Source organism: Chenopodium quinoa, unplaced genomic scaffold (assembly GCF_001683475.1).
Source record: "Chenopodium quinoa cultivar QQ74 unplaced genomic scaffold, ASM168347v1, whole genome shotgun sequence".
Taxonomy (NCBI): domain Eukaryota; kingdom Viridiplantae; phylum Streptophyta; class Magnoliopsida; order Caryophyllales; family Amaranthaceae; genus Chenopodium; species Chenopodium quinoa.
This window is the reverse complement of record NW_018742798.1, coordinates 3,762,817-3,783,885: the sequence shown is the minus strand read 5'-3', so window position 1 is coordinate 3,783,885 and position 21,069 is coordinate 3,762,817. Positions and strand designations below refer to the sequence as shown.

General features: G+C 37.3%; 1 protein-coding gene across 3 annotated transcripts; it reads right to left on the bottom strand.

The window, feature by feature from the left end:
• Positions 1-2,703: 2,703 nt before the first annotated feature.
• LOC110724980 (protein TIC 22, chloroplastic-like) lies at positions 2,704-20,729 on the bottom strand. Of its 3 annotated transcripts, none has more exons than XR_002512114.1 (9): positions 20,283-20,729; positions 20,133-20,195; positions 18,648-18,722; positions 8,173-8,223; positions 6,062-6,121; positions 5,909-5,971; positions 3,803-3,838; positions 3,106-3,269; positions 2,704-2,974 (listed from the first exon to the last, which is right to left on the bottom strand). XR_002512114.1 is itself a non-coding variant. In XM_021904462.1 (8 exons), exons 1-8 carry the CDS (start codon positions 20,679-20,681, stop codon positions 3,177-3,179), a joined length of 840 nt encoding a protein of 279 aa, XP_021760154.1. In that variant the 5' UTR covers positions 20,682-20,729; the 3' UTR covers positions 2,704-3,176. The 3 variants fall into 3 exon arrangements, 1 of the variants encoding a protein (XP_021760154.1); XR_002512113.1 differs by having other exon boundaries at positions 2,704-2,960; XM_021904462.1 differs by having other exon boundaries at positions 2,704-3,269.
• Between the last annotated feature and the right edge of the window lie 340 nt (positions 20,730-21,069).

Here is a 21,069-nt window from a genome sequence, read left to right as displayed (position 1 = left end):
AAGGAATTAAAAATAATTGTGTAAATAATATTAATTGTATAAAATAATTAATTAATTAATTACCAATTATTAACTAAATAAACATAGAAAATTTGAAAATCATAGTCATTAAATTACGAATTTTCGGCCATCTTAAATAAATAATAACATATAATTTTATTTAATTAAAATATCCAAAATATATATAAATAATCTAATTTTTATAGTTAAATAAACAGATAATAAATCTTATCCAAAATCTAAAAATAATATCTAGATTTCAAAATACTTTTGGCGCCAAAATTCAAATATCAATTTTGCTCAAAAATTCAAATAGTAAATTAAATTACTAAAATACCCTTTTTTAGGAAATAATAATTAATTAGAAAAATACGTATCAAATACGAGGTATTACATGGCCGGCCGGTTTTGCTAGTTGGGACTGGCCGACCGAATTGTGATGGAGGTTAGGGTTGGCGCACGGTGGGAGTAAGGGTGGCTGACGGCTGACTACTTGATTTCGGTTTTTGTTTTCATTTTTTAAAATTTGGACCAATCACGTGTTGACACGTGTCATGGTCACTTGTTACAACTAGTCATTAACCCATTGTTGACCTGTTGGGACCATTGGAGGTAAACTAACACCATAGTTAGTAATATTAAAAAAAAAAAAAAAAAAAAAAAAAAAAAAAAAAAAAAAACCTTTAGTTGGGATTATTAAAAATAAATCGGCAATAGGTTGGAATTATTAAAGTGTAATTATCTAATTTTTTAATATAATCCAAATACTTCTCCTTTTGATACAAACCATCTAAGTACTCCTTAATTTCAAACTGCTTTACAATAATATGTAGTTAATCAAAGCTGATAAATCTCAATTATATGCTCCCATTTCATCAACTCATTACTTAAAAAGCTCATCATTTCCCTTCATAAGATATCTCATTATTTTTCATGTCTTGTATAGTAGTATATCGATGTAGTGATGCCTATTTTTCAAATGACTACCTACATGACCCAACAGTGGAAGACCCCCATCATATGCATGCCTAAAGAAGGAGAGGGTAGAGGTAGGTTTCTTTGGCATGTTAGGAAAGATCGATTGTATGTATTAGGTATGGAAAATTTGTCCAATTGAATGGTAAGGTCAAAATGTGTCATGAAATATCTAAATGGCTACTATCATATTAGAAGCAGTTGTTTCTAGAGATTTGTGGAGTTATATGCATTATTTTAGGACACTAGGATCTTATAACTACATTAATACACTTCAACGTTCTCCAGTCTTTGGCAATATAATAAAAAACTATGCTCCATAAGTTTGAATCTCAAAGAATGGAAATGCTTATATATCTCACATGGGAGTTATCCAAAATGTTCTACAGTTATCGATGCCATCATAGCTCCACAACCTTGTAAATAAAAAGTGTTTGCTAAAAGCCTAGAGAGTATGTTGAGCATGAATTTAATGTACTACAAGCTTGGTTTACAATAATTAGGAAACCGGTATAAAGTGTTGACATGTCGTGGAAAATCATGTGTATCATTATCCACGACATGATAAATATCTGGATATAAAGATTCACGTGAAGAACCGAAAAAGCTACAACATTCACCATTATACCTCGGTCATTATGATTCAAAAAAATTTAGTGAATTTATGGCTACAACAACACTTACTGTTACACGTTAAATTGGTCCCTTTTGGATCAAAATGATCCCTCAAACCTTAATTGAGCAATTTTTGCAACTTATAAATAATGGCATATAAATCGAAGCATCACTTGGCATATAAAGCAAGACATTCATAATAATTATGTGCCAATTTTGACCTCAAATTGAATCCTCAATAGTCAAATTATCCCCCAAAACCTTAACCAATCAAAACATTATTTTTCGCAATTGACTTAAAAGGTTCTTATTCACAAAGTCGCAACTTAAAATGTCGTGTTTGCAAAATTTTCCTTTGTCAAAAGGTTATCAACAACTTATTAACCTAATTCACAATTTCTAAAGCACCTGGTGAATTATTTAAGTATGTTAATAGGAGAGTAAGTTACAAAAGATTTTCTTTGATGTTTGCGAAAATTTTAGAAAGATGATAAATACATTGGAAAGTGAAGAGTAAAAAGAATGTAGATAATATGTCAAACTGGGAATAAGAGATAAAAATAAAGGGAAGGTATTTAATGTCCTCATTGTTGTTCTTGCTGAGCTACTTTAAATCCAAACAAGGCCGTTGTGAAAAGTGAGGTGGAGAAAAGAGAAAATGAGGCAAAGGAAAAAAAAAAAAGAGAGAAAAAAAAAATGGGCTTTTAATCATTGACGATGCTCTTATTGCAATCGGTAATTTTAAATGAGGAATTCTCTACCTCTAATAATTTGAGTCTTGAATTACTCTAATAACACAGGTGTTGGTATTTCATTGTGTTTAGATGGTATCATTTAAATACCATCAATGAATTATATTGATACCAACAAAACATTTTTGCATTCATTGGTATAAGTATTTTAGTGTCATAATAATACCATGTATAGTATAATTTAATACCCACACGTGTTATTAGAGTCATTCATGACTCAAATTATTATAGGTTGGTCATGTATGACTCAAATTATTCCTCTAGTTGAGGAAGATTCATGAGCTAACAAACGAATCTTCAACCCAGACTAGGGTAGGCGTGAACTGACACAACATAAGATTAAACGAGAGAAGTGGCAAAGTGCACACCACCAAATGAGGATTATAAATTAACTAAAGACATTGAAAAACAAAATTTTGAGCATGATCATCACGAAGTAGTGGACAAAGATAAGCATGAACAGGCTAATTACAATCAAAGAAGAAAACTCCATTCACTCAAACATGCACCAACAAAATCAGCCTTAGTTAAGATTAGGACTATGAATGCAACTATAATGCAGATAAAGTGGTAGTCCACTGAGATGAACGCAACATCCGTTTCCGCCATTTGACTAACCTGCTTCACAGAAACTGATGTCATAATTGTTTTGTTATCACAACTTGCAAAGTCCGACAAAATTATACGTCAAAGCTTGAAAAAGAAAATGGAAATGAAGATATTTGGGAGAGAGCTGAAGAGAAATGTAAATTGATGAAGAGACCTCTAATTATTCGATAATGCGCCCTGTGCTGCTCAATCAAGATTATGGGAAGAACAAATGCACGCTATACATCACGCTTTTGCCACTTCTTGAATATGTTGTAAATGGCCTTTACCAGGTGGAATAAATATAAGATCATCCCAGCCAGAATTCTTCTCACTTATCTGAATCCAACATCCACAAAAAAAAAAACTAAGGGCAACTAAAATAGAGATGAATAAATTGACAGGTGGAATTTCCCCATCATTAAAATGTTACATAATTTTTTTTTTCCATGAATTCTACATATACATTAAGCACTAAATTAATAAAATGAAAATAAGTATAGAAGATTCATCTAATTCGGTAATAGAGAAAGAACATTAAGAATTCTAAATCAGAAAAGAAGAATTATGCAAAAAATATAGTAGTAGAAGAAGAAAAGCCATATACAGAAGCACAATACTTATTGCTGAAATAACAAATAGAATGATGGTTGAGGAAAGAATAGTTTAAACTTGTATTTGTATTCAATCCATTGAAAAGAAATACATAGCAACATATATATAGTGCAAAACTAAGCAAAAGATAAGGAACATGCAATCATGCCTAACATCAACCCACTAAACCCACTACTATTATGACTCCACTGACACAAACTAATTACTTAGGTATTAACTAACCACTAATAATTTAAAGCAAACATTCCAACACTTACCTCCATTTTTTTCAAAACATCTTCTAAACTGCCCACCTGTTGAAACCCACATCACAACAACAAAGAGCCTTTGAGCATATAATAACACAGATAATTACAATACTAAAGATAGAAATAAAAGTATTACGCATTATACAATGGCATGAAACACAAGGACTATGATTTATTTAACAAAAGGAACACACGGAAAAAGATATGGAGTAAATAGAATACAAGAAGAATAAAAAAAAAAAAATAAAAACAAAAAATAAAAAAAACCAGAAGAATTTATTGTTCATTCAGCATTACTGAGAAATCATGCTTCAAAAGAATTTATAGAGAATAAAGAATTTAACTAACAGCATCAGCAGATAATGAACTTACAACTGTTGTTTCATCCTCCTGTGAATTATAAATCAATTCTTAAGTTTGGAAATTCATTGATTTTTTTGTTAAGGCAATTGATATAATTTCTCATGGTAAGATGGAGGTTTGCATTCAAATTATTGGTGGTACGCTTGAAGATCCCATCTTCTGTAAGCAACAATGTGATGACCCAATGAGTTTCGGCAAAAAATGAAAAAGCGGATCATGTAGAGCCCAAATGTCGATTTCAAAACCAAAAGAGGCAGGGCTCCTTTCTTATGTTCTCCAAAAATTACTATCATTTGATGACTAATAATTAGGCTCTCAAATATTTTGATTCAAGGTCGGAATCTTTGTTGGAACTTAGGTTTCCAATAGAGATATCAACCAACATAAATGTGAATTTGATGCGTTCAAAAAAACAATTTTAAATAAATGTGAATTAGGTCTGGTCTCCTTGTTTAAGTTCTACAGACCAAGAAGAGATGCATGATACAGCTGATTGAGTAAGTTCTTCCGGAAGCAACTTCAGGTGTACCTTCAGGAGACATGGCAGTGGCTCTTTTACGCACCACACTAATATGTCCAGCTTTCTCTTTCACGAAACTTCATAGAGCAATACGAGGAAGAGTGCAGTTCAATCCAATAAATTAAGAAAACCAAAAGAAGAAAGATGACCTTGAGCAATGAGGTCTTTGATCCCCCCTTAACGTTGATCATGTTTGAAAGTCTCAAATGAGCATGAAGAGGAAGTAGGCTAATCCCCTTCCCCACCCTGTGCAATGGATTCCCCTAGCTTATCCAAGGAAGTTTACATCTAATGTTTGTAATCTTTATTTTATTACTAATTCCATTTGTTATTGTTCCAATCTTGGCTCTGTAGGAATGTAGGATGTTTTTAAAGTAGTTGTGTTTGTCACCCATGATAAGGCCAATGGCTGTAGTATTGGGCAGTCTATTGTAGCTTGTTTTGCTGTTTATATTTAAAAGGGAAAAAACATAAGTACAATACAAGAGATCAGTTGCCAAAATAAATATACTTAAACATCCTAGGGAATTTCCGTTGGATTAATCTAGACAACTAAGGAATGCAATGAAAGTGCCTTTATCACGAAATCACAAGTGGATGTTGTTGAGAACTATCTACAATGGTCTCAAAGAAGGCTCAAGAATTGCTATTGATGCTGCTTTGGGAGGAAGCTTCATGGGCAAGAAAAATGCTCAAAGGAGGATGATATTGAAGGACAAAAACTTCAAACTACCAACAATATGGTGGAGATAGAGAAATGCCTAGAAAATAAGTAAAGGTAGAAGCGGATACTTTCTCTATGCTCTTCAACACTGTTCAAGCTTTGGCCAAAAAAAAAAAAAAGTTGCAATTCCCATCTTCCCTTGCCTCAAGTGGCTAAGTTTTGAAATTTGTTCCATCCATAGTCATTCCACATATGATTTCCCTCACAATGTCAATGCAGAACAAGTTAACTCTCTAGGTTCTAATAGCTACTTCTACTTGCTAAGCAGAGAGGACGAGGAGGAGGGGGGGAGGGGGGGGTGGGGGGAGGCCATATATTTTATCATTCCTTATCTTTTAAGGACAGTAAATGAATACTACCAATTAACTAGAAAAAAGATTTTTCTGTGTGTCAGTATTCCTTTTTTTTGGTCATGGGGAGTCTTTGACTTTGCATAACAGATTTTAAATTAAATTTTGTATTTTTAAATATATTATACATTATATAGAGGCATTTAAAAAATTCATACCATTATGTTCTGAGGTCCCCGTCCTCGCGATGCCCTCAGAGACAGTTCTTTCTCTATATCTTCCTTCAGGAAAGAAGCATTATCATTGATGAGGATGAACATAATGAGATTTTTTATTTAGTTAAAAACACACACACTAATGAGATGACTGACCTTTCGAAAATATATAGGGCAATACCGCTTATTTTTCTTCTTCACAACAAGGAGATCTGACTGCATTGGCCATTTACAACAAAGAAAAAAAGAAACCAAGGATTACATAAAGAAAATAAGTAACAATCACATGCACATGTATGCAAGTAATAAAAATTAGGTTTAAGAAGAAGTATCAAGAGAAATCTAGTCCTGATTCTTAAATAATCATAATCACTGTTAAGAAGCCAAGTTTGATAAGCAGCTTTGATTCTGACTGTGAGCAATTCTCCATTACTGTACATAACAAGCTGCTTCAAATATAAACATGCTTGATCTGAACTTGCAAATTAAAGAATGAAACAACTACAGCCTGCAGCAAACTTATTTTAAAGGGTGACTGGGCTAACATAAAAATTGAAATATGAAAAGGGTTGCTATAGGTGGTGAAAGAGATGGCACATAACAAGCAAGTTTGATTCAGTTTGGAGCCTACATTGAAAAGAATCTAATCATCTGCCTTCAACTAATCAAGATCTTGCCTAGTTCAAGCAGAGATCAGAGAAATCTTCACAACAGAAGGTGCAAGAGTATTGTATAAACCCGCACTTGTTATCAGAAATTCAGAACAAACAACCTTGTTCATGTAAGGTTTGTGAGAAGCTAATATTTTATGTGGCCTTGCCACCCACACCATCACCCAAAATAAGTAAACCTATGCAACTATGTTAAAACTAGGATATTCAAAAGAAGATTATGCGATGAACATGGAGCCCTAACAAGATTTGCAAATAGAGAAAGCTAGACATGCCACAAAAAAACTTAAATTTTGAGATCTGTGTGTTCATACAGCTGTTGACCAATAATTGAAATTGAATAAATAAATAATCAAAGTGCCAGCAGGTTAGCAGGTGTAATGAACCAGATATTAAAAGGGGTATTATTGGGATTTAAGGAAGCTTGATGAAAAATTGAAAAAGACAGAAAATGTGCAAGAGAATAGGGAAACAAGGAAGTCTATAAATAATAGAGGTTAGGAAGAGAGTGGATTAAGAGAAGAATTGAGAAGTCTATTTAAGCTTTACTTAGCTTTGTAAGAGCATCCAGTCTCTTAAATACTTGACACCAATTTTGCTTTTATATTGTCTTCAATATGCAGACTCATAACAGCAGGTTTAACCTGACATGTACAACCATGACCAAACAATATCTTGATTCTCAAACTACAACAATTCTCCTTTTCTAAACTCTAAACATCATTGTTTGACAATTTGAAAGCAGCTTTCATCTCAGTCAGTTTTAATATATTGTATGATAAGGAACACTAGTAGTCAATGTACATCTACAAAGATGCCTAATGCCCAAGAGTGGGAGCTTTGTTAAAACATTGCAGCAATAGTATTGCTCAGTACATCATTAAAAATGGATGCAATATTGCAATCTCACAACTCGTGCTTTTCTTTACATACTAAGCCAATGTCGAGATTAAAATATAAATAAATAAATAAAATCTAAAAGGAGCGTGATAACATGAAAATATGTCCTCAGCAAGCAACAATAAGAGCATTTTCAAAGAGTTCAGGACCAGAAACTACACTAGTACAGAAAGTAAGAGTTCTACTACTAGATGAAATGGAGGCTGTTAATCACTCCCTTGATGGCTTCTACAACTATCTATCCAATTTTTTTTGCAATTTACATGCTCTCAGAGACTATAATAACAAGTACTTCCTCTGCTCCCCTAATGTTGCAACAGGGGGGGGGGGGGTTTGGAATTTAAGATGAGGAGGGATGTAGAGAAAAATAAAGACAGTGACCTGATAAGGAGAAAGATAGAGAGAAAGCATGTGCAAATATGGGTAATATTACAATATTTGTGAAACTTCCTAAAATGGTAACTGTTGCAATAATAGGATAACGGAGGAAGTATTAATTATTAAGTGATTCCCATTAGTGAGAGCAACCAAAACAAAGTATAAAAGACAAGAGAAAAGGATGAATGGACATTTAGTACATCCTACAACAGGAACATCTGATAGCATGTAGAACTTATAGTTATAATCAGATAACAATGAACATTTGCTTGTATGCTTAAAGTGACAAGGAATGAAACATAGAGAAATTTAGCACACCTGGAATACTGGAACACCATCAAATCCAGTTTTTGTCTCCGATGCTTTCAACTGCAGCAAGAAAGCAAACTACTGTGAATAAAGTAGATATATAGCAGCTAAGATAGATATCAGGAATTTACAGTCTTTCAAATGCCATAGTTGAGTTGTCAATTCTTATAACTTCCTATATATTTGTGTGCTAACATAGTAAGCTTTGTTCATATAATTAAAGAGCAATTACTTTCTCAAAGATTTGGTGCGTTAGATACTTCAAAAGTCTGTACCTGATGTCAGAGATCCTTAAGGCCCACTACAAGTGTCCACAACTATTAAGAGCCACAACCACCAGAGGAAAATTTTGTTAGAAGTACCAGACACAAATGTGTGAGTCCAATACTTGAGGGAGGGCATATAATATAGGTATGTACCACAGATAGTGAAGTAACCATTGGCAATTGCCTAGAAATATTGAAGGGAATTCCAGACATAAATCACCTAACTCTCCTAGTAGTGAATATAAAAAGGTAAGCAGCAGCTAATAAAAAACAAATATCCTTGTAGTATTAGGAGTCATACTTTTGATGTAACAAGAATGCTATATTCCTATGTAAGGCAACAATATGTATTGAAAATTTTTATTGTTGTATTTCTAATTTTCTATGTCAATAAACGGCAATTAATGTGTAGTAGAGCAGATAAGCGTTATAGTTGTTTCACTTCAGCAATTATAGGATAGCATTCTAGCAGCATATCTTGTCTTCGCATCCATGTCTTGTGAAACCATAAAGATGGACATTAAGATAAGCAATGGGCAAATTGTGCAATTCAAAAGACCCAATAAGTCTGGCCGTGAATAAGGCACCATCCAATCCAATTCTTTCTTATTCTTTTCTCTCTCTCTCTCTCTCTCTCTCTTTTTTTTTTTTTTTTTTTTTTGACAAAGCAAGGAACTGACTTCAAAGTCTAATAAATCCCTTGCGATTGTAAGCTAGCAGTTAAATATTACATTAGGTTTTTTCTCTTTTTGGACCTTACCTTCAAACGCCTAATTATTGGAGTGCATTTTTATTATCTTGGCATCTTGGTGATGAAGAACCTTTCCTTTCGAAGGAGTCGAATTTTACTTTCAATTTTGGCTAAATTTGGCACTAAAAACCTAGATCTCTGTTAAGAAACAATTTAAGCAATATTTTAAGATAATGGGATGCTCAATCCAAACTCAAAGGACTAAAAGGAGTATATGGCTAAAATTTTCTAGAGTTTTGACTCTCTAGTTTTGTAACCCTAGTATTGTAAACATTTGTGATATATACTAGAAGATTGTTCCATGATATTGAGATATTTTTTACTCTTCTAAGCGAAATAAAATATCGAGAGTCTTCATTGACTATTGTCTTTATTATTCTTTTTTTTACTCTAAACTAGTGAGGGTCCAACAAAGTGTTTGGGCTTCTTCATAAGACATAAACATTCTATAAAATGCATGTGTGTGCTCTTGAAAGCCATGGCATGGAGCAGCAACCTTTAAGAACCCTTGACATTATTCAATATAGTTGAGTCAAGCTCCCCTAATCTTGATTTGAGTGAACACTCGGATAAGGAGTAAATGCATTTAGGGGGATAAATTAAGGATCATGCAGCTGAGTAGAGGATGTGATACGAGGAAATATGTAGTGGTGGTGTGAGGAGGGAGGGATGAGAAAATATTACCAATGCCACCTATGTCAACCTTCCTCTCCCTTATTAGTCGCTTATTACCCCTTTTACACATTATAGCTCCAACCCAACCATCCCCTAGATATTGGTATGCGGATTTAAGTATATGAAAGTAAGAGCTATATAAGAGCAACTCTAATGGTTTCATATTAAGGACTTGCTTGCAATATAGATAAAATGTCTAGCTACATGCTTTCTGTTGAAGCATAATGGTTTTGATAATGAGGAACTTGAACTACAAGCAAACTCAACTAATAAAGATTCTCTAGTGTGTGATTAGTCTAGGTGAAGATTGATCTCGGTGATTGAAGAATCATCTGAAGCTAATAAGACATGAAGAAGATCTTTATTGAAAAAGTTAAACAAATCAGAGGAAGAGTTCTCTAACAAGAACTAGGTTCCCTAACAGGAACGTTCCCTAAAAACAAAGCAGTTTAAGTTCTTTGGTGGAACTTAATATGCTTGAAGCCCAAGTAATTTACCTGGTCAAAGTGCGGCGCAGCAATAATATTTAGTTAAGGTTTTTATCTTATAAATTATTGTTAATATGTTAAGTAGGTTAGTGCACGAAATTTATTAGAAACGTGATAAGTTTGCTTGGTAAATAAAATAAATATGTAAAATAATAAAAGATAGATTTTAGGAAAAGATTTTCTAAAAAGATTATTTTCTTTAAAATCGGTTTGTTAAAAAGATAAGTCTTCTTAATAAATATCTTTTTAATCTTATTTTCGAAAAAGATTTTATCCCACTGGATTTACATAAAGCCGTGTTTAAAGATAAGTTAAGTTAACTTATTTATCTTTTAGAAAACCTACTTTCTATACGAGTGTTATTTGTATAAATAGTAGAGAGCAAAATGGTTTAAGTTTTGGTGAGTTTATGCATGGAGAAAACACAGTGCTATAATTGAGTAAGTTTACCAAGCTTCTAACTTGTCATATTAGTTTCGGATTTCGTGCATTGCTTACCTATCATACTAGGTGTCATATATTTGTATTGGTTGGGTTATTTGGGTGAATTTTTAGTTTGTTTTATATACAGTTTTGTGTTGGCTTCTAGGTGAAGCTGTGAGTCTTGTACTAAGGGCTTGTTCCGATTGACTGAACTGAGCTGAACTTATTAATTAGTGATTTTTAACTACGGATTAGTGATCTTTGATTATTTATTGATTACTATACATATGTGTATATACAAATGTAAATATTATTATTAATATTATTAATATTATTATTATTATTATTATTATTGTTATTATTATTAATTATTGATTATTATTATTATTATTTATTGATTATTATTATTATTATTATTATTATTTGATGATTATTATTAGTATTATTATTTCAATTATTATTGTTATTATTATTATTATTATTTATTGATGATTAATATTATTATTATTATTATTTATTACTTATTGATTATTATTATTATTATCATTATTATTATTATTATTGTTAATATTATTATTATTATTATTATTATTATTATTACTATTATTGTCGTCGTTGTAATAAGAGCTTAAAAGAATTAAATTTGGCTTTATATCATTAGCAATATCATTAGACATAAATTAAGAGGTGAACTGAACTGAGTTGAACTGAATTTCAACGGAAGAGAACATGCCCTTAGGTGGTACAGGTGATTAAGTACTTTGGCAATACGGGTAGTGCTTTAGTCTATGTTAGAGTACGGGTGTCGGACACGGACACGCGTCAAGGTGTCCAATTCGGCAAAGTCCAAAATTTTGGGACTCGGGGACTCACTCCGAAATTTGGACACGGGTGCGGGGACACGTATATATATATATATATATATATATATATATATATATATATATATATCAAATATTTTCTAAGCCATATGGAAGCCCAATTTTAAAGTCCACTTGACTAAAAATACCGCCAACAAATATGTAGTAGTTTGAATTGTGTTTGAAAAAAAAAAGCAAAGAAAAAGGATGTCTGATGTGGGCCAGGATAGAAAAAAAGAAAAAAGAAATTCCAACAAAGTCAACAGCCTTTAATGAAAATAAAAAAGAAAATATAGGCTGTTAAGAAGTAAGAGTCACGTGAATTAAAAGACAGATGTAAGCAAGAGAGAGAAACAAAACAAAAAAAAAGTACTGTAAAACATTTTCTTTTCTTTTGCTTGTCTCTCTCTTCGTATCTTCTTCTTCACCTAAAAAACTTCCTGCACTTCAATGGAGTCTCTTTTCTCCATCACCCTCGATGCAAAATCAGAATGGCATTTGGCTCGCCAGAGGCCCACAAGTAAAAGCCCTATAGTTTTATTACTTATTACTTCTTCATTTTTGTTTAATTTGGGGATTAGGGTTTCTGCCGAATCCGAGGAGAAGTTGACGAATTGGACACGAATTTCGTGTCCGAATCCCATACGCGTCGTGTCGACGCGCGTTCGGCGGCCAAAATGCCGAGTCCGATTAACAAAGGCTTTGGTAGTACGTGTGATTTTAAGTGTGGTACTTAAATTGGGTAGGATAGGGTCCTATCAAGTAGCAAGTCCATTGAGGAACTTGTGAAATAAAGGTCCGTGTCTAATAGGTTGTAACTTGGTGTTTGCCCTATTATAGTGAAGTGATTTGTGTTTGAAATCCCTAAGGTAGGGTCAAGGTTTTACTTCTAGTTGGGCCCTGGAAGGTTTCCTCGTAAAATCTGTGTGTTTTAGCAAATTCCTATATGCATTGTTTATTTATTCGCAAAAAGTAGTCATTAGGAACTCTATATAATTCACCCCCCCTCTTGTATTAATCGTCTCAACTAACACTTTCCATTGGAGAAAAAAAAAGAGCAACATTCAAGCTATTGTAGCCCAAACAAGCTACGTTGCTTGATTAGAAAAAAGACGAGTCAACTCCATTCATATTGTGACAAGTGTATAGCTATTAATTTTTTTATATATTTTTTATTTTTTGCAAGCTACAATAGCTCACCATTGGAACACTTTGTAGCCAAAAAGTGTTATAGCTTAAAATTTGATGTGGCAAAGCAAGTTACAAGGCCCTGGTAGCTTATCATTGGAGATGCTCTAAATATTCTAACCCATGTAATTATAATTTTAAATTCTTACTTTCTAAAGCTTTGAGACTATAGTTTAGGATGAAAGGAGCATGAAATAAGGAATCGACTAAATTGTGATACGAGATTAAAGAATAACAATCTAGGCTTTTGTAACACTCTTGTTAGTTCAAACTTGTATCACTATTGATTAAGCAATAAAGATGAGATTTTTGAGGAAAGTAGGCAGCTTTTGATTTAATGGAAATGGATGAAGTTTGCACAATGGTGACTTGAGGCCACTGATTCAATACCTTTAGGGCACTACTCTCTAGCTCTAATGCTTACAATTCTCTGCCTAACTGCACATTCCTACCCTCCCTTTCTTATATACACAAAATCACCCTAGATTAGAAATAAGACAAAAGAGTATGGCAGCTGTCAAGAAAAGAGGGGCTGCTCCTGATTTGGTGGCTGTCCTTCCTCTCCCACAGTACTTATCATTCCCATTTGCTGACCTCTCCTCCTACGTCTCACATAAGTAATCCACCCACGATCCTTGCTGAGTAAGGTATCCGTTACATCCCTCCCCCCTAGAGAATTCACCTTGTCCTCAAGGTGAAAGGAGGGAAAACGTTCACTGATGAGCGAAGCTACCTCCCATGTGGCCTCAAAAGTGGGTAATCCCACCCATTTGATTAATACCTCCAGTTCAGGAGGTGAGCCCTTGGATCTCCTGACATCCAGCACCAACTCAGGCTCGGCTTGCAGTTCAAGTTCCTCTGTCACCTGGGTGGGGATGGTGGGGTTAACTGCTTGACTGCCCAGTGCCCGTTTCAGCTGGGAAACATGAAAAAGGGGTGCACTCGGCAAGAATCAGGCAGCTCCAGCTTATAGGCCACCTTTCCCACGCGTTGCAGCACCAAAAAGGGTCCGTAAAAGCGCGGGGACAGCTTCTCATTGGGCTGCTTTGCAAGGGATTTTTGCCTATAAGGTTGGAGTTTCAAATAGACATAATCTCCCACTTGGAATTCCTCTTCCCTTCTTTTTAAATCTGCATTAGCCTTCATCCTTTGCTGAGCGCAAAGTAAATTCATTTGCAAATCCTCAAGCACCCAATTTCTCTCTTGCAACCACTCATCCAAGCAATCCACCGGTGTTTGTCCCTTACCCACTTTAATTAGCTTCGGGGGGTCCCTTCCATAGACCACTCGAAAAGGGGTAAATCCAATTGACTCATGGTGAGCGGTATTATAAGCATATTCAGCCCAACTAAGCCACTTTCCCCAAGATTTGGGTTGTCCATTAACAAAACACCTCAAATACGTTTCTAAAGTCTTGTTAACAATCTCGGTTTGGCCATCGGTTTGCGGGTGGTATGCCGTGCTTCTCTTGAGCTTCGTTCCTTGTAGTTTGAATAACTCCCGCCAAAAAAGGCTCATGAATATTCGATCTCGATCCGAGACTATAGAGCTAGGAAACCCATGGAGCTTGACCACCTCCTTGACAAAAATGGCAGCCACCGTCGCCGCGCTATAAGGGTGTTTCAAGCCCACAAAATGCGCATATTTGGAGAGTCTATTGACCACCACTAAGATTGAATTCATTCCCATAAAATTGGGTAGGCCTTCAATGAAATCCATTGAAATGTCTTCCCAAATTGCCTCGGGAATGGGGAGAGGTTGGAGTAGACCCGCGGGCTGCAATTGGGAGTGCTTGGCTAGCTCACAGGTGGGGCAGCAACGCACATGTTCCCCGATGTCCTTCCGCATCCCAATCCAATACCATTCGGCAGCAATTCTCAAGTATGTTTTGGTCTCTCCTTGGTGTCGTCCAATGGGGCTGTCATGGCACTCCTTTAACAGCCTTGGAATTAAGGTGGATGACTTGGGAATGGCAACTCTTCCCTTAAATAATAATCTTCCTTCATCCATTGTATACCCCACATAATTCCCTTCCCCTTGCTTCACTGCTGCTGCTATTTTGCCCAGGAGGCTGTCCGACTTCTCTCTCCACCACCTCCCAATTGATGCTTTGGGTATAGGTCATGGCAGCCAACTCACCCTCGGTCCCTCCCCTCCTCGAAAGTGCGTCTGCCACCCTATTACTAGCCCCCGGCTTAAACTGAATTTCGAAGTCAAAGCCTAACAATTTGCGCACCCATTTTTGGTAATCGCCTCCCACTTCCCGTTGCTCCATCAAGTACTTCAAGCTTTGTTGGTCCGTCCTCACCACAAAGTGGCGGCCTAGAAAGTAGTGGCGCCACTTGACTATGGCAAGGCAAATCGCCATCAATTCCTTTTCGTAAGTAGCCTTTGCTTGTGACTTTGGCCCCAAAAGCTTACTATAGAACGTTATAGGTCTCGAATCTTGCATCAACACCGCCCCTAGTCCGTAGCCCGAGGCATCGGCCTCCACCACAAATAATTTGCCAAAGTCCGGCATTGCCAACACCGGGCAGCCACCATGGCAGCTTTGAGCTGCTCCAACGCCGTGGTAGCTTTGGGTGACCACCCAAAATTGTCTTTCCTCAGTTGCTCGGTCAAAGGCTTGGCTATTTGGGCATACCCCTTGATGAACTTGCGGTAGTATCCAGTTAATCCTAAAAAGCCTCTTAGCTCCTTCAAATTTCTAGGTGTCGGCCACTCCACCATTGCCTTGACCTTGTCCATGTCCACAGCCACTCCCCCGTTGGACACCACATGGCCCAAGTAAGCCACTTGCGGCCGCCCAAATTCACACTTTTTGAAATTCACCACCAAGCTATGTTCCTTGAGCAATGCCAACACTACCTTCAAGTGCTCTTGATGACTCTCCTTGTTAGGGCTATAAATCAATATGTCGTCAAAGAAAACTAACACAAACTTTCTCAAGTAGGGTCGGAACACCTCATTCATTAGAGCTTGGAAGGTAGTGGGAGCGTTAGTGAGCCCGAAGGGCATCACTAAGAACTCGTAGTGACCCTCATGGGTCTGGAAAGCCGTCTTAGGGGTGTCCTCCTCCCTCACTAGAATTTGATGGTAGCCCGATTTAAGGTCGAGCTTAGAGAAGATGGCAGCCCCGTGAAGCTCATCCAAGAGCTCATCAATTATGGGAATGGGGTATTTATCGGGAATAGTCTCTCGATTCAAGGCCCGGTAATCAACACAGAAGCGCCACGAACCATCCTTCTTTTTTACTAACAAAACCGGGCTTGAGAATGGGCTCGCCGAAGGTTTGATAATTCCCGCATTCAACATCTCCCTAATCATCCTTTCAATTTCATCCTTCTGATGGGGGTATCTATAGGGCCTCACGCTCACGGGATTACTCCCTTTTTTCAACACAATCGCATGCTCATGGCCCCTCTTGGGTGGCAGTCCCTTAGGTTCGGCAAACACTCCTTGAAATTCACCCATTATCTCCTCCAACCACTCTGGTAATGCTGCTGCCAGAGGTTCACCTTTTTCCCCACTTGAACTCATCTCCACTTGATTTATTTCCACCCACAATCCCCCACCCTCGTGCCGCAAGGTTCGTAGCATAGCCTTAAGAGATACCTTCGATCATTCCAAAGCTGGTTCCCTACCAATGTTACCCTCTGATTTCCCACCATGAAACTCATTATGTGAGTTTTCCAATTGTGTGTGACTCACCCAAGCTTCTCCAACCATTCTATGCCCAAAATTAAATCAGCACTACCTAGTTTGAGTGGCAGGAAATTATCCACCACCACAAACCCACTCTCAAGAACCACCCTCACTCCTTTACATCTCCCCTTACCCCAGATCATATCCCCGTTTCCCAGCGAAACACCAAATTCCCGGTCGCCTTCCACCGGCACGCCCACTTCGGCCACTAGGACGTCGGAGATAAAATTGTGGGTAGCCCCCGGGTCCACCAAAATTACCACCGGTTTCGGCCCCACCTTCCCTTCCAATTTCATTGTTCGTGGGTTGGATATCCCCACTAGGGAGCAGAACGAAGCCTCGGCCGCCACCTCCTCTTCGCTGAGATCTTGCGGCGGCGACTTGGACGGCCCCGCTTCGGTCTCCTCCTCTCCACCTAACAACAGCACACTCAACTCCTTGTTTTTGCAGCGGTGACCAACGCTCCACCGCTCATCACATCTGAAGCAGAGACCCTTCGCCTTGCGCTCTTGATGCTCGAAGTCCGTCAGCCGTCATGGCTCACCGGATTTGGCCGTCGAACTGGCGATCATCCTGGGAAAGTTGACGGAGGCCTGCGACTCGGTGGTGGGTGCTTTTGGCCACCCTCTAAAGGTCGAAGCTTGCTGAGTTCGGGTGCCATATGTGCTAAGAAGTCCCGACCCGATTGGCGATTTAGATTCGGAGGATCCGGATCCGCTGACAACAGATTTACCCGACCCGTAGTAGCTGGGCGCTTTCTTTAACCCGCCAACCCGGTTTCTCTCTTCGACCCGACCCGCGATCTCCATGGCTTGCTCTAGGTTAAATGGGTTCATTAGTCTGACGTCAGCTTTGATCTCATCCTTGAGCCCATTTATAAAATGGCCCATCATAATGGTTTCGGGTACATCTTCTAACCGGGCTGAAAGTTCTATAAACTTCTTGCGATATTCGAGTACGGTGGTTTCTTGACTTGCTGCCAACCACTGCTCGTGGAGGCTTCCGGCATGGGTTGGCTGGAATAGCCGCAAAATTCGCGATTTCGGGCTTTCCCAGTTAGGAATCGGACGCCTCCTATTCTCCCACTGAAACCAGCGCAACGCGTCACCCTCTGACACCGCCGCTTGAAGCTTCTGCTCTTTAGTCAGGTGGTAATGGAGGATATATTTTCCCCCCTTGAGTATCCACCCATCCGGGTCCGTCCCCTCGAAGAATGGCATGTCCAGCTTCCGAGACTTCCATCGGTGGTCTCCACCGCCGCTTTAACCGTTCCAATTGCGTGCGTACCCGGACCCTGTTCCTGGTTCCTCTGGTTAACTAAATTCCGCAGTTCCTCGAAGAACTGGGCTTGGTTAGTGGTGTTTGCCGCCGTTTGAGCATCTTGCTGTTGCCGTAGCAGCTCAAACTGATTATCGAGCCTTTGTATGGCCCCCTTCAAGGACTTCTTGAGTGTCTCCTCTTGAGCTTTCATGGTAGCCTCCATGGTTTCCAGTGGACTCTGCACCCTGCCATTTGTTCTTCCAGAGTATCGCATCTGTAGAAATAACCATTTTTTAAAAAAAATTCTTTGAAAACGGAGTACGGTGTGGCAGTTTCCGGTACCGGCAGGCGCAGGATCGCCGCTCTGATACCACTTGTAACACTCTTGTTAGTTCAAACTTGTATCACTATTGATTAAGCAATAAAGATGAGATTTTTTAGGAAAGTAGGCAACTTTTGATTTAATGGAAATGGATGAAGTTTGCACAATGGTGACTTAAGGCCACTACTCTCTGATTCAGTACCTTTAGGGCACTACTCTCTAGCTCTAATGCTTACAATTCTCTACCTACCTGCACATTCCTACCCTCCCTTTCTTATATACACATAATCACCCTAGATTAGAAATAAGACAAAAGAGTATGGCAGCTGTCAAGAAAAGAGGGGCTGCTCGTGATTTGGTGGTTGTTCTTCCTCTGTGGCATATCATTCCCATTTGCTGACCTCTTCTCCTACGTCTCACATAAGTAATCCACCCACAATCCTTGCTGAGTAAGGTATTCGTTACAGCTTTTTAAAAAATTGTAATACAGCTCATTAGTTAAAACAACCAAGTTCAACAAACTAATAGTTAAAACAAAGAGCTTACTTCTAATGCGTTCTTTATTTGAACGGGATCAGGCAAAAACCGGAATGAAATTCCTTCAACCTTTAACATGTATACCTGCACAATGCACATTGTAAATTATGGAGTATACAGAAAATTAGATACTGGACCCAAGAGGCTAAGAAGAAAAAAGGGTGGGGTAGATCAAGGGGAAGAGGAAAATAGAGGGAACAATAATGTACGATCAAGAGACACAACTTACAGCTTTTACAAACTAAAATCACCTCTTACATATGCTAGTTTGCAACGAACACCCTTAAATTTGACTTAAATTTATCCCTTCGTACATAATTTATAATATACTTCCTCCAATTCTTTTTATTCTTCCATTTGGAATTATGACATTATACAATATACATAAGATGAGAGAATCTTTGAAATTACTCTCAATATTTAAAGCACAACATAGTTATGTTGGGTCTATATGATTCGTCTCAATAAGTAATTTATAAAAATGTTCAATTGCAGGTCAAACATGCACAGTCAAAATGGGAAGAGCATTTAGTATCAAAGGGAGTATTAGCTAAAGTCAAAATGAAAATGAACTGCCAAATGTTTCTCATTAAGGTTGGAAAGTCCTCATCAATAACCAACTAAAATATGACAGCAAAAATTAATTTGGCTTTTAATTTTTATAGAGCAGAGGACATGGATTTCGTAAAAAGTGCTAATATACTTGGATATCCAAATATCAGATAACTAATTGTCCATATTGGTAGCGGCAAAGTCACCCCTCATCTAACCCCTAATCAGAAAGGACATCATTATAGCACTAGCAATTTAGATATCTTTGACCCAAAAAAATTCCTGACCCCCAACAATAAGGTAAAATAACTACTATTGTAAGCAGCTAAACCAAGGGACAACTGCCATTGTGGACTTGTGGCCGAGTACCAAGCTTCTTCAAGAAAATACAAAAGTAGACCTAATGATCATAACTCTTTCTACCTATCAGGCTACATGCAAAGAAAAGGTTGTAACAATGTGATCAAATTTTCTTTCTTCTACCTAGCCAACAAGTTTGCACCCTTTTATGGCATCTCATAGATCACATAAGTGACAAATAACAAACAAATATACGACCATCTCCATATCACAGGCTTCACAGCTCCCCAATTCGCGCTTAACATGTAATTGTCTCTCCAAACAATCGAACAAAACAAAAGTTACTCCACAGATTACGAACAACCAACCTTGTTTACATATTCCTAACTTTCAATGAAGGAAACACAATCAACTAAAATTGATTAAGTTCACTTCAACTCACTAGACAGACACATGAAAACATAAATCAATGAAAACTTTTCCGCCAAAAGAACAAAGCTTAATACACAACATTTTAGCATATGGTAAGTCAAACTCCCTCAATCCAGGATAAATCATTGTGTCGATAGCTTAATTTATACTAGTAATGCGACAATTAAATCCCGACGAAGATAGTAACGAATTATCAATAACATTCGTTACCTGGTCAAGGCTAATTGGAACAATCTTAGCCTGACTCCGCAACTCTCTCCTCCTCGCCTGAACCTAAAATTCCAAAAACAAACTCAATTCCCAAAATTCAACAAATAATTCCAAAAATCCAATACAAAACACCGAATTAAAGCTTCAAACCTGAGCAAGAAAAGCCTCAGCATCCTCTTTACGAAAGCAAAGCAAACCAATACTCTTAGCACCATTATTAGGGTCAGAAATCAGCACAAACTCATTGTTAGTATTGCTAACAGTGAAAACGGAGGTTCCGACGAGAGACTTCGCAACATTGTCGGTGCTTAAAGCGGCGTTTTGCGAGGGTTTAGCTTGTCCGATGGAGGCGAAGGGAAGAGAGAGCGACGGAGGAGAGGTAGTGCGCGCACGAGGTGTTGGCGGAGAGAGGGTGGAGAGTAAGGTGCCAGCGAGTCGGCGGGTGTCGTCGAGGCGAGTGGTGAGGTCGGCGCCGAGGCCGTGGATGAATGTGGAGAGTGAGAGTAATGGATTGGTATGGCCACCGGTTGTTGGTGTTGGAGAGTCCATTGCTAATGGTCAAGTGTTGAACGTTGTCTTTCTTTAAACGATTTTAGTATAATAAATTTTGGGTTTTTCTAACTTATGCCCCCAATTCTTCGATTTCTAAACTGTACTCATGTTTTTTCATAGTTATAAGTTGTGCCCTCCACCTTACGGTATTTTATCAACAATACCCTTTATTAGTCATAACCATTAACGAAAGTTAAGCTATTTTATCAACAATGGTGTTGTGGCGTTATTAATTTGACATGTTAATTGGTTTAACACTTTAAAAAATTTTATAAAAAAACAGAAAATAAAATAATTAAAAAAAAGTTTATTGTTAACTTTAAAGGTTACTGTTAATGAAAATTAGTGAGGTTGAGGGCACAGCTTAGACGTTTGAAAAAGCATG